Here is a 13,199-nt window from a genome sequence, read left to right as displayed (position 1 = left end):
CCGCTCTCTTCAGCAGCTTCTCGAACTCTTCTTTGGACCCTGGTTCGCGCTGACAGCAATAGACAAACGGTGACAACGGGGGTCCGACGACATCAGTATCCAACAGTGACAACAGGGCCCCGACGGCAACAGCAAGCCAACCGTCCAGCCATCCACGGCCTCCACTTGACCTCACCCCGTTCCATACTTTTCAACCAGAAAGCGGCAGTACACCAGGTGACGAAACACCAATGAAAGGGGAGATATCATCCATCGTAGGGCACACAAATCCAAAAGTAAACCACACAACTACCACGGGCCAAACCAAAATAATGATGGTAAATTGAACATATCTCCCTATCGAAAACGCCCGTCTATGCCCACCTCCTTTCCTCAAACCCACCCACCCAGTTAATAATATGCCGTACATCTTCTACCTCGTACCCATCCATCTACGCCCCCTAATCCCCCCCTTCTTCTTCTAACAGAAAAAAACGCGTTGCCACTTTTGAGATATACACATAATTCGTTTCCAACCCCGCTGCGCTAAAACGCATCCCCCCTGCTCAGATCCTCAGGGACAGACCATCTATGACCCAAGCGTACTCTGGCTCAAACTAGACTTCCCCGGCCCCTGCGCTTTCTTCAGCGCACGCAACTCATCTTCCAACTTCCTTCTCTCCGCTTGCTCAGCCTAGTCACACAACCGTTAGCCTCACCCCCCTTATCAAACCAAAAACAGAACAACTCACCCTCAGCGCCTTCGCATTCTCCGCCCTCGTATCCCTCATCATCTTCTTAAACTCATTCTTCAAAACCGCCGTACTCGTATTCCCCGCCCCCACCCCCAGCTGGCCCCCCGCGCCATCCGGTCCGGGACTCTTCATCCCCATCCAGCGCACCCTCTCATCGCTCAACTTCGCCTCCAACGCCTCCCTCTCATCACGTAGACGATCGATTTCCTTCTCCAGCAACTCGCGCTCGCGCTCCCCCTCGATAGACGCCTTGGTGAGGACCTCGTACTCCTCTATCGTCTCTCCCAGCTCGCGTCGCAGCGCGTCAAGCTCCTTCTGTATAGCCGGGTTCGAAGCGACTTCTGCGGCGCGCTGGGCGCGAGAGCCGTACGCGCCGTCGAGCTCGGCGCGGGCGATGGTGACTTCGGTTTGGAGGCGGGCGATCTCCATGTTCTTCGCGTCGAGCTCATCCTCGTCGACAGCGCGGGAAGATTGGGCGTTGCGCGCCTCCTCGAGATCAGCGGTCAGGCTGACGACTTGCGCCTCGGCTTTACGCGCTTTCTCGAGATCGGCGGTGAGATCACCGATATGTGCTTCTGCTGTGGATTTAGCCTGTTTGAGGGCGGCGATGTGCTCTAGGGAGCTGGTGAGCTGGGATTGCAGGTCGGCGAGGTCGATGGCGTTGGAGGATTTGAGGTCGGCGAGGTCCCCGGCGTTGGAGGATTTGAGTTCAGCGAGATCGATGGCGTGGGATGACTTGAGATCTTCGTGCTCGTTTTGGAGGTCTTCGAGCTTGTTTTGGTGGTCTTCCAGCTGGTTTTGGAGAGTGTCGAGTTCGTTTTGGAGATTGTCGATGTTGGAGTGGAGGGCGATGGTATCTTCGCCTTGGGAGCGGGAGGTTTGGTGTAGCGCTTCTGCGAGCTTGGATTCGAGACTCTGGGCTTGCGCTTCGACTTGGGCGAGGGTGGCTTGGGTGGATTTTAGCTGTGTTTCCATCTCGGCCATCTCGCGGTCTTTGGTCTCGTCGGACTTGTTGTTTAGCTCGCGCTGCTGCTTGATTTGACGCTGTAGCACCTCTTTCTGATCATTCAGCATTGCCGACTGGCTGTGCAGCGACTGCACCTTTGAGGAGAAAGCCAGCAGAGAAAAGTTCTGCACAGGCGCCTCATCCTCTCCATCTTGAGCGCCAGGATGCATCATCTCCCAAAGCTCCCTCAGCTTCGCCTCCGCATCCGCCCCCATCCCACCCGGCGCCTCCACCACCGCTCTATCACCCTCATCACCATCCAACCGATCAAACGACCTATACAAGCTCCTCTCATCAAAAATATCCTCCCCCGGCCCCACACTCCCCCCCGGATTCGAATACGTATACATACTCTCCGGACTCCCCGGCATCCCCCCCTGCGACGCCCTACCCCCCTTCTTCGCCGTCCTATGCGTCATCTGCAATATCCCCGCCGTATGCTGCAACAGTGCCGTCTGCGGCTCAATCAGCCTCTTCTCCAACCCCCACAGCTCCTGCGCCAGCTCCTCGCAGCGGCGCTCGCTCGCCGCGCGCTCGGCTTCAGCTTCTCGGCTCTGGTCGGTGTGGCTGTTTCGCTTGAGGCCGAGGCTGCCGCGGCTGCGACGCTTGCCGTCGCTGCCGCCGTCGGAGTAGAGTTTTCCCATGTTGATGGCTGCGTCGCGGTATTTGGACTGTACGGCGAGGTTTTGCCGGGTCGACTCAATACGCTGCGTTAGGCGGATGCATTGCTTGCGCAGACTATCCACTTCCTCCGGCGCGAGGATCGCGTAGCCCGTCGCGTCCTCGAGCGCCGTGGAGACGAGGAGGTGCATTTGTATCGGGTCATTGGCGTCGAGGAGGGGGGAGCTGTTGGTGCGGTTCGGGTTCCGGGGGTTGAATTTGGGAGGGGCGCCTTCGAAGTTGTTGACGATGTCGCCGTGGTAGCCGTCGAGGAGCATTTTGCCGTTCAGGCTTGAGCGCGGGGCTTGGGATACTTGGGAGGCGGGATAGCTTTGCACGGAGGAGTCGTTGCTGGCGAGGCGGTTGTGGAGGGGTTGGGCTTGTCGCGATTGACTGTAGCGTGTGGTCCCGTCTTGGTTGTTTGGTGCTGGCATGTTGGCTGGTATGACTTTGTCGCAAGCTGAGCGGTTCTGTGCAGTTTATAATGTCCTCCACTTTCTGGTTCTACCCAAGTGGCCTTTCCTTCCGAGTCTCAATCCCAAGTATGTCAGTGCCGTCCCAATTGAGGCCGACAGCGCGTATATTCAAGTCGTACAAAAAGCTCACAGCACAATCCCTAGCAATGCATAATTATCCCAATCAAACGCTCGCTATCAATGCTTCTTCGTCGTTAAAGCTCGCACAGCACCCGGAGATGCGTCGTCGCTTCGTGGAAATTCGTAGTACCCGTCAAGGCGTATCGCAAGGCGTATCGCAACACACTCTCTCGCTCCACCGTTAATTCTAACGCTCAAAAACACGCCGTTCGTCAATGCAGTACACACACACAATCTCCTGCGCGATCAAAGATCAAGAAAAAACTGTTCGTTCGTCGTCGTTGCCGTCGGCGTCAATCGAAATCTACAGCTCCTACGCGGCGGCCGCAGGGGTCTGTTTATCCCGTCCTTATTTTCAGGGTTCGCCAGGCACAGCCGCGCTAGGGGGGTGGCACAGGGGTAATCTTAAAAGGCTAAGCCTCAATTGACACGAACGCATCATATATCACGTGATTAGAGTTGAGAAGGTGAGTTCTTATATGACGCAGGAAACGATCATAACAAACTACATATTTATAACCAGAGTATCTTAGTAACAGAGGAGCAGGTGGATATCAGATAGTATATGTTTCCTTCCTTTATTCATTTGTTCTGTTGCAGGTTAGCTAGCTTGAAGAAGTTTGTCTAGAATTCGGTATAACTCAATCCCTATCCGTGTTTAGTTGAGCTGTCGTCTGTTGGTGCTGTCGCTGTGCTGCTGCTATCATTGCGTTAATGCTGTCGTCACCTCAAATCCGTCACCGCAATACCATCACCACCCAATCCCATCCCTTCCAAATCACGACCCCCTCCTCCTCCATCCAACGAATGACCGCGCAGTCTCCATACCCCTGCCTATCCATTTGGCTCCCAGCATGTCGCGCATGCTATGAACGGATTCCCCAGCTCCTAAATTGCAGAGACACCTCCCTGAGTCGGTCGCGGCATTGATATAGACGCTCAGCGCCTCGATACCGTCCTAGGCCCAGCCTCGTAGGGCAAATAACAGGCACCCAGGTCGGGCTGGGGAGGACAGATGCGATGATGGGTGTAAATTTGCTACAAGGTTGGGGATGTGTGGCTGGTGCTGGTGCTGGTTATTGGTGGTTGGTCCTTGGGCGAATCATTCGGACACAGTTTTTGCTTAGTGTGTCCATATGTGCACTCATTCACTCACTCCCTCCCATAAAACCACACTCAGAAAAAATCACCTCATTAAATCCCCCCCAAACTATGGTATCTTACTCCAAATCGAACAAATCTATCTTACTCCCCTCATACCCCCCTCACGCAACAGCAGGACCCTTCCCCTTCCCCTCCCTCACCTCCCCCGCATCAGCCTCATGCACAACCTCCGACCCCGCCACAACCTCACCCCCCGCAACAACCGGCACAGCGCCCGTCGCAACGGGGCTTCCTGCTAGCGCACTGGCTGGGCTAACTGGGCTATCCGTAGGGAGACTACGGGTCTGCTCTTCCGCGCCGATATGCGCTGGTGCTGGTCGTGTCGGTAGAGGCGGCGATCCCTGACCAGGTTGGAGACTCCTCGGGATTCCCGGTGGAGGTCCCGAGGGCGCACCTGATGAGGGCCCTGACTGGGGTCCCGGAACCGATCCCGGAACAACCTCCGGCGCACCCTGTCCCTGCTGCTGCGCATACGCCTGCTGTGGCGGGTACACATATTGATACTGCATCGGCACGGGGTTTCCGTTCGCGTCAACGGGTTGTGGTGCGTACCAACTCCCCCCCGGCGCACCAGGAGGAGGCGGGTACACGCTCCCTCTCTGCGCGACATCGGCCGGGTTGCCTACGACGTACATACTTCCCGGTGGAGGCATGGGGCCCATCGGTCCAGTCATCGGCGGCATGGCGTTGGCACCGACAGGTATCGGGGTATCCTTATCCTGCCACTTTCTCCTCCTCAGTGGCGCCGCACCAAGGAAGTCGGGGTACTTATATCTGAACCCCCATTTCAGCCATCTCCCCAGCTTAGTAAAAGCCCCCGTCTCCTTCCACGCCGCTTTCAGGGTTTCCTGCTCTTCAGCGGACTTGCCCTGGAACCCGCGCTGGTGACAGCACAGGAAGAAACAGGAGAGGAAGGGGAAGAGGAAGGCGAAGGAGATGGGGAGGCCGCGGCGGGCGTGGCGGCCGCGGCAGAGGCGGGAGAAGGCGATGTAGGATTCGATGAGGCCGATTATTAGGAAGAGGCCGAGCCAGCCGAAGATGATTATTAGGGCGATGGAGAGGTCGGAGAGCCCTGTTGTCTGCGGGGAGGGTTAGTTGGTGTGGAGAGGATGGGATGGGGGGGGGGAGGGGAGGAGGAGGGGACTTACGTAGGTTGATCCATCGGGGCATTTGAATTTGTGCTGGAACTGGTTGTAATACCCACTATAGTCCTCATAACACCCATCGTCTCCGCTCGAGCTAGATCCGCTGCCGCTAGAGCTGGAGCCGGAGTCGCTAGAGCCAGAGTTGGATCCCCCAGTGCCAGGTGTCACGAGGTTCGTCTGGTAGGAGTACGGCACCGTGCAGGAACTGGTGAAGTACGGGGCGTATTCCGATTTGATAGACGCCAGCGACGAGGTGGGGAGGATAGCCGGGTCGATGTAAGCGAAGTAATAAGTGGTCTTAGTCCCAAACGCCTGATACTGGCTGACGCTCGTAGAGACGGAGGTAGGCGTCGGTGTGATCATGGGCGGGAGATCCGCGTTGGCGGTGGTGGTGTAGACCCATTCCGTTGCGCAGGAGGTGGGTGCGGTGTAGGAGAGCTTGATGTAGTAGTCGTAGTAGGAGGTTGCGGAGTAGTCGCGGGTGATTACCTCGCCGGCGCCGGTGGGGAGGAGGACGTTGACGACGGTGACATCGGTGTAGTATTGGTCGACTGTGGTGTCGATGGAGAGGGGTGCGGCGGCGGTGTTGGTGGGTTTCACGGGGACGATGCGGGTGTAGGTTGGGCCGAAGTCGATGCTCGTGGTGTAGGAGCGGATGTAGGTGTAGTCACTGTAGGTGGTCACCTTGTTCTCGTAATCTAGAATAGGGATTGTCAGTATAGATTCTTGAGGTTCAGTGCCTGTCATATGCGGCGCATCGATGACAGGGAGCAAGAGCAGGAGCAGAAGGAGGAGGAGAACATACACGAAGTCACCACAAACGGACTCGCAAGAACGGTATTAGAACAAAAAAGCAAAAGCGAAAGGAACGCGGCCAAAGCTGCTGGAAACATGATGGGCGAATAAACAGTTGATGAAGATCAACAGCGCATCACGTCAAAAAAGAAGAGAGGGAGGGGGGGGAAAGAGTCAAAAAGAGGCGCAAATCATTCTCTTATACTATGGGCCACCTGCCAGTAGTAAATACTGTCTGTGCCAAAGATAGAAAAGCGAGGCGGCGACAGGCCAAGCGACAGGTGGATGCGGCGCAGCATACCGCGGTGCAAAAAGAGGGTTTCGGGAGATTGCTGGGGAACGAGACCAAAGAGAGGATTAGCGGGATGGGAGTGGAGTGTTTAGAGTAACTGAATGAAGCCGAAGGGACGGGTCCGAGCAGGCATTTTGGGGGTTGATGGGGGATAGCGGCAGGGGGTTCGGTGGAGTTTGCTGTAGTGATTGCAGCCAGTCAGCAACGGGAATGCATTAATCCGATCGAAATTCAAATAAAAGAAGCTCTGTGATTGGCTGAAGGCTTGATTTAAGCATTTCAGATTTCAGAGGGGTAAGCAGCATAAAAAAAGGCGGCTTGAAATTAGTCCGCACATCAAGCTAAGCTGAAAAATCGCCATTTATCGCCCGTTTAGGCATAGTTTGCTGCGCCAGATAGGTGCATTCCAGGCAACTGTCTCGTGTTTGATGTGGTTTGGGGGCGAGGAATTTAATTTTCCGAATTTCTTGGTAGGGGTGGGATTGGGTTGTTGGCTGGTGAAGTTAGCAAGGGGTGTGCCTGGATCTGGTCTTGGATCAGCTGCTGTCATTGGACTGATGGATGACAGGTCACGCTAGGGTGTGGTGACAGAGAATGTGAGGTTGGCGCTAATACAAGATAGGACACCGACAGATTGATTGACGAGGGGTGATTGGACGGGCAGCTATTGCCAAGTCCACCCTCTTCGCTCCGCTCCTCTCTCGGTAAAAATGCTCTTTGAAGGCTGTGATAGACACCCTTTTTTCCCTATTCATCTCTAGCTCCCTTCCACTTGTCTTGATTAACTCCAAATCTGGCTTAAAAGGGCATTGCTGGCCAATAGTTAAGGGGCAAATGGGACTAGCGTGTGCGTGAATTGATTTGCACGCACACGTGAGGTGACAGACAGAGAGACAGACACAGACGGAAATAGCTACACGTTCCCACGGTACTGCACTGCGCCGCTAGACGGCAGCTCGAGGCTACGTGCCAAGGCGGTGGCCATCACGGGCTCAACTTAACTCTTTTGCTCCTGTTTTTTTGCTGGGGGGATGCGGCGATGGCGGCGATGGGGAGGGAGTGGTGCGAGGGTGGCGTCGGCGAGAGCGATGGCGAGATAGCGATGGCTATAAAAATAAACTGAGACACAGAAACTATCGAGGCGGCGAACAGAGACTGCCACGCGAGGAGATGGGGAACGCAGAGTTCTAGACCCCGTCCCTGCGTGAAACCCCAAATGCCCGAATCCCCGAATACAGTCACCCTCGCTTCCAGACAGACGAGAGAGATCAAACACGAGAGGCACGAGGGAGACGAGAGACAGGGAGATGTCTCGTGATGGTAAATTGCCGCGTTTCACCGAGACATCACGTGTTTGATGGGATATCCGGGAATAAAATGTTGTCTCTATCACGGTCTGATAGGAAGACCGTGTACACGGTTGTTTTGCCAGAAAATATTGTGTCGGTGTTGTGTTGCCGCCCATGTGGCTCTGGATTAGACGTGTACCAGCCAGAGCACAGGTCTCACGTGCCTTGCATATTATTGTGCTCTTCATCTGTCAAACGTGACACCACGTGACGAAATACAGAGGATACTCGTAATAGCTAGCTAACAGGGATTATATTTCCTATTCCAGTTAGTACTACAGAGCTGTCACAAAATGCTACAGCGTCATCACAGCAATTCAGCAGCTGCTCCAAATTGTAGCAGCATAGAAAAAGTAATATAAAAATTCGATCCTCACCGTGAGTTCGGGGCCTTGAGTTGGTGGTTTTGGCCACACCCCCGCCGAAAGCCTCTCTTCACCTCTCTCTCTCTCTGACATCAAGGACTACAAATAACACCCCCTTTCCAACGCCCTCCACCCCCCCCCCCCCAAACAACAACAAAAAACAATGACCGACTATAACCGCCTCCTCAACCTCGCCCTGATCGACCTCCTCGTCATCCTAAAAGACGAAATGGTAAGGGACAGACAAATCCAGCAGCGCTTCAACGAGGAATTCGCCTCCGGGTACGACTATGAATCCTCCCACAGCGACGGGATATGCGCGTGGCGGACGAGAGATCGCGAAGACAAGTTAATAAAGCAAGAGGGCCGACGCAGGCTGGAGAAGTGGACGGAGGAACAGGATGGGATTTTCGAGAGGTTTTATGGGGGGGATGGGGAGAGAGCGAAGACGGCTAGACATGCGTATGCCGCTGTGCCGGCGAGCACTGGATTGCCGAGCATTGCGACACCGCTTGTTGTGGGGCGGGTTAGGGCGGAACAGACGATGCTGAAGAGACGGGTGGTACCGGCGGCGCTTTCGAGGGGGGTTGAGGTGGGATTGGCGACGGGGAGAGGGAAGGTACAGAAGATTCGGAAGAGGCGCGTTGGGGAGGCAAGGTTTGGTGTTACGTCGAGTTTTGATATGGATGAGTTGCGTGCGCGTGGCGGGCTTGTTGGTGTTAAGCCGGTGTTGGGTGCGAGGCCTTTGTTGAGTGCGAGGCCGGTCGGTGAGGGAAGGCCGGGTCGGTGAGGGAAGGTGGAGTACGGCGGGATGGGCGTTTATTGGGATGGAATGGCGGAGAAAGAGTAATATTTTAACTTATGAAGGCGTAGCATATGCATATATCAAATTCAAAAACCCTCATACAAACAACAACAAATTGTTTAATTTATACCACACCACAAAACACACACTCACCCCGAGGCCCCCGACGTGCAAGTGATACCAGGGCTCCCATCAATATTAGCACAATAATTCACCGTCGCACCACTTGGGTTCTTCACAGCCCAATTCGTAAAATGCAAATCACACAGCATAGGCGGCGAGCAATTCAAATTCGCCACCGCAGGCGCCTGTTTCGAATTCGTCGTCCCCTTGAAATTCTTAAAGTAAATCCCAGACAAACTCGCCAAACTCGGGTTTACCGCGCAATTCGCAGCGTCGGAGCCGTAGCAGCTTTGGATTTGTGCCCCGTAATCGCAGCCTTGGACGTCGACGCCGTCCCAGGTGACGTTGGAGACGGTTGAGGTGCCGTGGTCGGAGCCGCCGGGGTAGACTTTGATGCCTGCTGCTTTGCCGCAGTTGATCATCGTAGCGCGGGTGACGTAGATGTTCTTCACGAAGTCGGCGTTGTCTTTCCCCAGCGATCCGACGGCAAGACCGTGGTTGGTGCCTGAACAGGTTATGCCGTCGACGGTAACGTAGTTACACCCGCTCTTAAACGCGATGCAGTCATCTTGGTTGCTGACGAAGACATCTTTGATAAGAGTGTTTGTGCTCTCGCCGATGTCGAAGCCGTCGGTGTTTTTGGGGAGGTTGGTGGATTTGGAGGCGGATGTCATGGTTAGAGTGGCATATGTGACATCCTTCACGCCGCCTTTTTGCCCGATGAAGGCGTTGGGGGCGTTGTGGATGGCGAAACCGGTGAAGGAGAGGGTTGAGCCGCCGACGACGTAGATTACGGTTGGGCGTGCAAAGCTGCCGGTGGCCCAGCGGTCGTAGGCTGCTTGACCGTTTCCGTCGATTACGCCGCTGCCGGTTAGGGATCGGAATTTGACGCCGGTGATCTTGTTGAAATAGATGATGGCTGGTTGGGTGGACCAGTAGGTAGTATCAGTGGAAGACTTGAGCGTCCCCTCGAGCTGGAAATCGCAGTTGACGCAGCCGGTGAAGTCGAGCATGGTGCGGAGACTGTAGGTCTTTCCGGCGGGGATGACGATGGTGCCGCCGTTGCCGCAGGATTTGATGGCGGCGATGATGGCTGGTGTGTCATCTTGCTGGGTGTCGCCGAGGCTGTCGGGGGTGCAGGTGGCGCGTTTTGCGAGGGCTACGCGGTTGGGGATGGCATCTTCGATGGGAGATGCATTGACGACGCTGAGGGCGAGGAGGAAACTGAGTGCTGAGGTGAGCTTGACCATGATGTATAGATGTTTATGTGTCAATTGTGTGGAGAATAAATAATCTTGCGGACTATTACTACTTGACTTAACTCCCAAGTCCAATGCTATATTTATACACGCTTGGATTCATAGCAATCACCTTCGCCTTGTTGCGATATGAGATCTACAACTCAAACAATCAAAGGGAAACTGCAAATGGAACAATTAAAAGCAACGGAACAAATTCTTTAACATGTGCTATAGAAAATTAGAATAAGTCCTTGGTGGAACGTAGAGTAAGAGCCTTCCTTGGTGGAATCCAAAATATGAGAAATTCTGCATAGCAACCTCCATTGCAAGCCTCTCACCTTTAGCCAGAATATGAGATTAGATCGATTGATACCCAGCAACTGAAACATGGGGTACGCGTGTCCCCTTGGTGGAATCCTAAAATAAGAGATTTTTCTTCACAGCACCCACCGTTTATTCCAAGTCCTCCCCCGACTTTAGCCAGAATGTGATAAACAGAATCGCAGGTTGACGTCGAGCAAGGGTTCCCCACGTTCAACGGGTAAATATCCCATGGCATTTGCAGGGTTGCTTTTATCCGCCCCGCGAGCCGAGGAACTGTCATTACGGAACTACCGGTAGTTTGATGCTTATTCCTGCCTCCCCTGTGCAGGTCCGGCTATATTGACATTTTCTTGGCGGGTAGTGCGATGATGATGGTGGGAGTGGCTTGCTGTCACGGAAATTTTTATTTACTTCCTCCGTCAGAGATATGAAATAATCCGGGGGCTTGAGAGGGGAATCGCGCAAGTACGTGTGTCAAAGCAAACGTCATGCTGGAATTTACTGCGTTGATTGTTATAAATAATGCCATTCCTTTTAGTGCTTGATCGTCGTTCTGAATCTGAATAAGCTTATACAGCCTACTACCAATTCACTGTGACCTGCGCAAGTTAACACTATGCATCTCTCTTTATCCACTTTGGTTTCCGGGCTCTTGAGCCTAAGTGCCGTCACAAGCGCGTTACCCAATCTTGGGTTGGCCAAGAGGGATTCCCGAACCAGTCCTCCAAGCGGATGTTTGACGGTTGGCAGCGGTGGAACCTATAGTACTATCACCGCTGCACTTACTGCCCTTGGTGCGGGTAGTAGCACTTCGACTGCTTGCATTTTCATCTATGCTGGTACCTATGCGAGCGCGAGCACCGACCAGGTTTATATCAACTATAAGGGTGCTCTCACTCTGTATGGTTATACCACGAAGTTAGTACACCATGTCCGAATAGTGTGAAGCTGATACCAAACGTCCCCATGCTGATAATACTTGCAGTATTGGCTCCCAAAAGTCCAATGTGGTGACCTTCACTCGCAACATCAACTCCGCTACAGCCGGCAGCCTCGACGCCTCTTCAACTTTCAACATCGTCAGTTCCAACTTCAAGGCCTACAACATCAACTTCAAGAACCTCTACGGAAAGGGTGCCCAAGCCGTAGCCGTAACCGCAAACGGAGACAAGCAGGGATACTATGCCTGTGGCTTCTACGGCTATCAGGACACCCTCTATGCGAAGAGCGGCAAGCAATATTACTCCAACTGTTACGTCGAGGGCGCCGTCGACTACATCTTTGGTAATGCCGCCGCGTGGTTTGGCGAGTGCACTATTGCCAGCAATGGTGATGGGTATATCACTGCGAGTTCCAGGGACACGGCGGCTGATACCACCTGGTACGTGATTGACTCCAGTCATGTAAGTACTTCCCGACGCGCCCCGGCCAACTGAGGATGAAGAGTACTAATTGAATTCCCCTCAGGTCACAGCCGTATCCGGATACACAGGAGTCGTATATCTCGGCCGCCCATGGCACGATTTCGCGCGCGTCATCTACCAGCTCACCGAGCTCACTGCGGTGGTGCGACCTGATGGATGGTTATGTTCGACGACAAACCCGTAAGTAATAGTATTTTCAGCACAGACCAGCAGTATGAGCTAATAATCCAATTTCAGGGAATTCCGCGAGTTCTCCAATACGGGAGCTGGTTCCAGCACGTCGGCGAGAAATTGTAAGTGGCTGCATTTGAAGTGGATTCGTTGGGAAAGATAACTGACTATGGTGGATATAGGTTTGGATACTCCGACTACTGCGAAGGTTTCGAAGGATACGCTGTTTGGTAGCGACTGGAAGACCTGGATTGATACGACTTGGTAGAGGAGTGGAAATACTACCCCTGTTGGGGAGAATTTCGGGATATGGAGATCTGCATTCGAAATCGGGTAGTGTTCTCCCGTTGCCGAAGACTCTCTTTTTGGCAGTCGGTGCCGAAGCGACTCAGAGAGCAGTACGTACAGTATATAAAATATATAAATCTATTGAATTTATTCAACTGTGGCTGGGCTATCGTGATGTCTCTGTATTCTGGTGCAGTTAGTATGCTTCTATGAGCATCCTTAGTTACGTTGGCGATGTTGGTAGAATTAATGTGGAAGAGGATTATTTTAAAATAACGAAGTTATAAATATATTAACTTCATTTTTATCTTTAAACACCCAACCACAAAACAATATTATGATACAAAAATAGAAGACACACAACGCATCATAATACTAATAAAATATCCCTAGAATATTAATCAGGTGTGCACATACGATTATATGTGAAGTCTTTGGCTCTTTTGTAAAGTAATTATATTTATATTCAAGTTATATTATCTCCTTACAACAATCCGTATGGCTACACTATGGACACTGTTGTTTCAACCTACCGTGAATACCCAAACCCCCACAACTACAGTTGCAGTGATAACCCCAGAAGCGAACAAGTACCGTAGTCACAAGACACATTACCTCTCATTATGGAACTCGTTGAGTTCGGCAAACGTAGTGACGACGGCTACCCTCATGGGAAGCAGAAGCTGGCCTCGAATTCAGAGTTGATTTGAGAACCAG

The 13,199-nt window shown here is 53.2% G+C and overlaps 5 protein-coding genes across 5 annotated transcripts; 2 read left to right on the top strand and 3 right to left on the bottom strand.

Annotated features, from left to right (window-relative positions):
- Positions 1 to 331: 331 nt before the first annotated feature.
- VE01_07194 (uncharacterized protein) lies at positions 332 to 3,356 on the bottom strand. The gene is made up of 2 exons (XM_018276629.2): positions 732 to 3,356; positions 332 to 673 (listed from the first exon to the last, which is right to left on the bottom strand). Exons 1-2 carry the CDS (start codon positions 2,832 to 2,834, stop codon positions 569 to 571), a joined length of 2,208 nt encoding a protein of 735 aa, XP_018128225.1. The 5' UTR covers positions 2,835 to 3,356; the 3' UTR covers positions 332 to 568.
- Positions 3,357 to 3,442: 86 nt separating this feature from the next.
- On the bottom strand, positions 3,443 to 6,259 carry VE01_07193 (uncharacterized protein). The gene is made up of 3 exons (XM_018276628.2): positions 6,111 to 6,259; positions 5,309 to 6,003; positions 3,443 to 5,239 (listed from the first exon to the last, which is right to left on the bottom strand). The coding sequence occupies exons 1-3, from the start codon at positions 6,196 to 6,198 to the stop codon at positions 4,262 to 4,264; spliced, it is 1,761 nt and encodes a 586-aa protein (XP_018128227.1). The 5' UTR covers positions 6,199 to 6,259; the 3' UTR covers positions 3,443 to 4,261.
- A 1,992-nt stretch (positions 6,260 to 8,251) lies between these two features.
- Positions 8,252 to 9,386, top strand: VE01_07192 (uncharacterized protein). The gene has a single exon (XM_018276627.2). It carries the CDS (start codon positions 8,270 to 8,272, stop codon positions 8,894 to 8,896), a length of 627 nt encoding a protein of 208 aa, XP_018128226.1. The 5' UTR covers positions 8,252 to 8,269; the 3' UTR covers positions 8,897 to 9,386.
- On the bottom strand, positions 9,005 to 10,284 carry VE01_07191 (uncharacterized protein; the record flags this gene model as incomplete). The annotated part of the gene is made up of 1 exon (XM_018276626.2): positions 9,005 to 10,284. The coding sequence occupies one exon, from the start codon at positions 10,282 to 10,284 to the stop codon at positions 9,061 to 9,063; it is 1,224 nt and encodes a 407-aa protein (XP_018128229.1). The 3' UTR covers positions 9,005 to 9,060.
- Positions 10,285 to 10,965: 681 nt separating this feature from the next.
- On the top strand, positions 10,966 to 12,462 carry VE01_07190 (uncharacterized protein; the record flags this gene model as incomplete). Its single annotated transcript, XM_018276625.2, has 5 exons — positions 10,966 to 11,517; positions 11,585 to 12,002; positions 12,067 to 12,203; positions 12,261 to 12,316; positions 12,377 to 12,462. Exons 1-5 carry the CDS (start codon positions 11,216 to 11,218, stop codon positions 12,460 to 12,462), a joined length of 999 nt encoding a protein of 332 aa, XP_018128228.1. The 5' UTR covers positions 10,966 to 11,215.
- Between the last annotated feature and the right edge of the window lie 737 nt (positions 12,463 to 13,199).

Source organism: Pseudogymnoascus verrucosus (assembly GCF_001662655.1).
Source record: "Pseudogymnoascus verrucosus strain UAMH 10579 unplaced genomic scaffold scaffold_38, whole genome shotgun sequence".
Classification (NCBI taxonomy): Eukaryota; Fungi; Ascomycota; class Leotiomycetes; order Thelebolales; family Thelebolaceae; genus Pseudogymnoascus; species Pseudogymnoascus verrucosus.
This window is presented reverse-complemented; position numbering and strand designations above follow the sequence as displayed.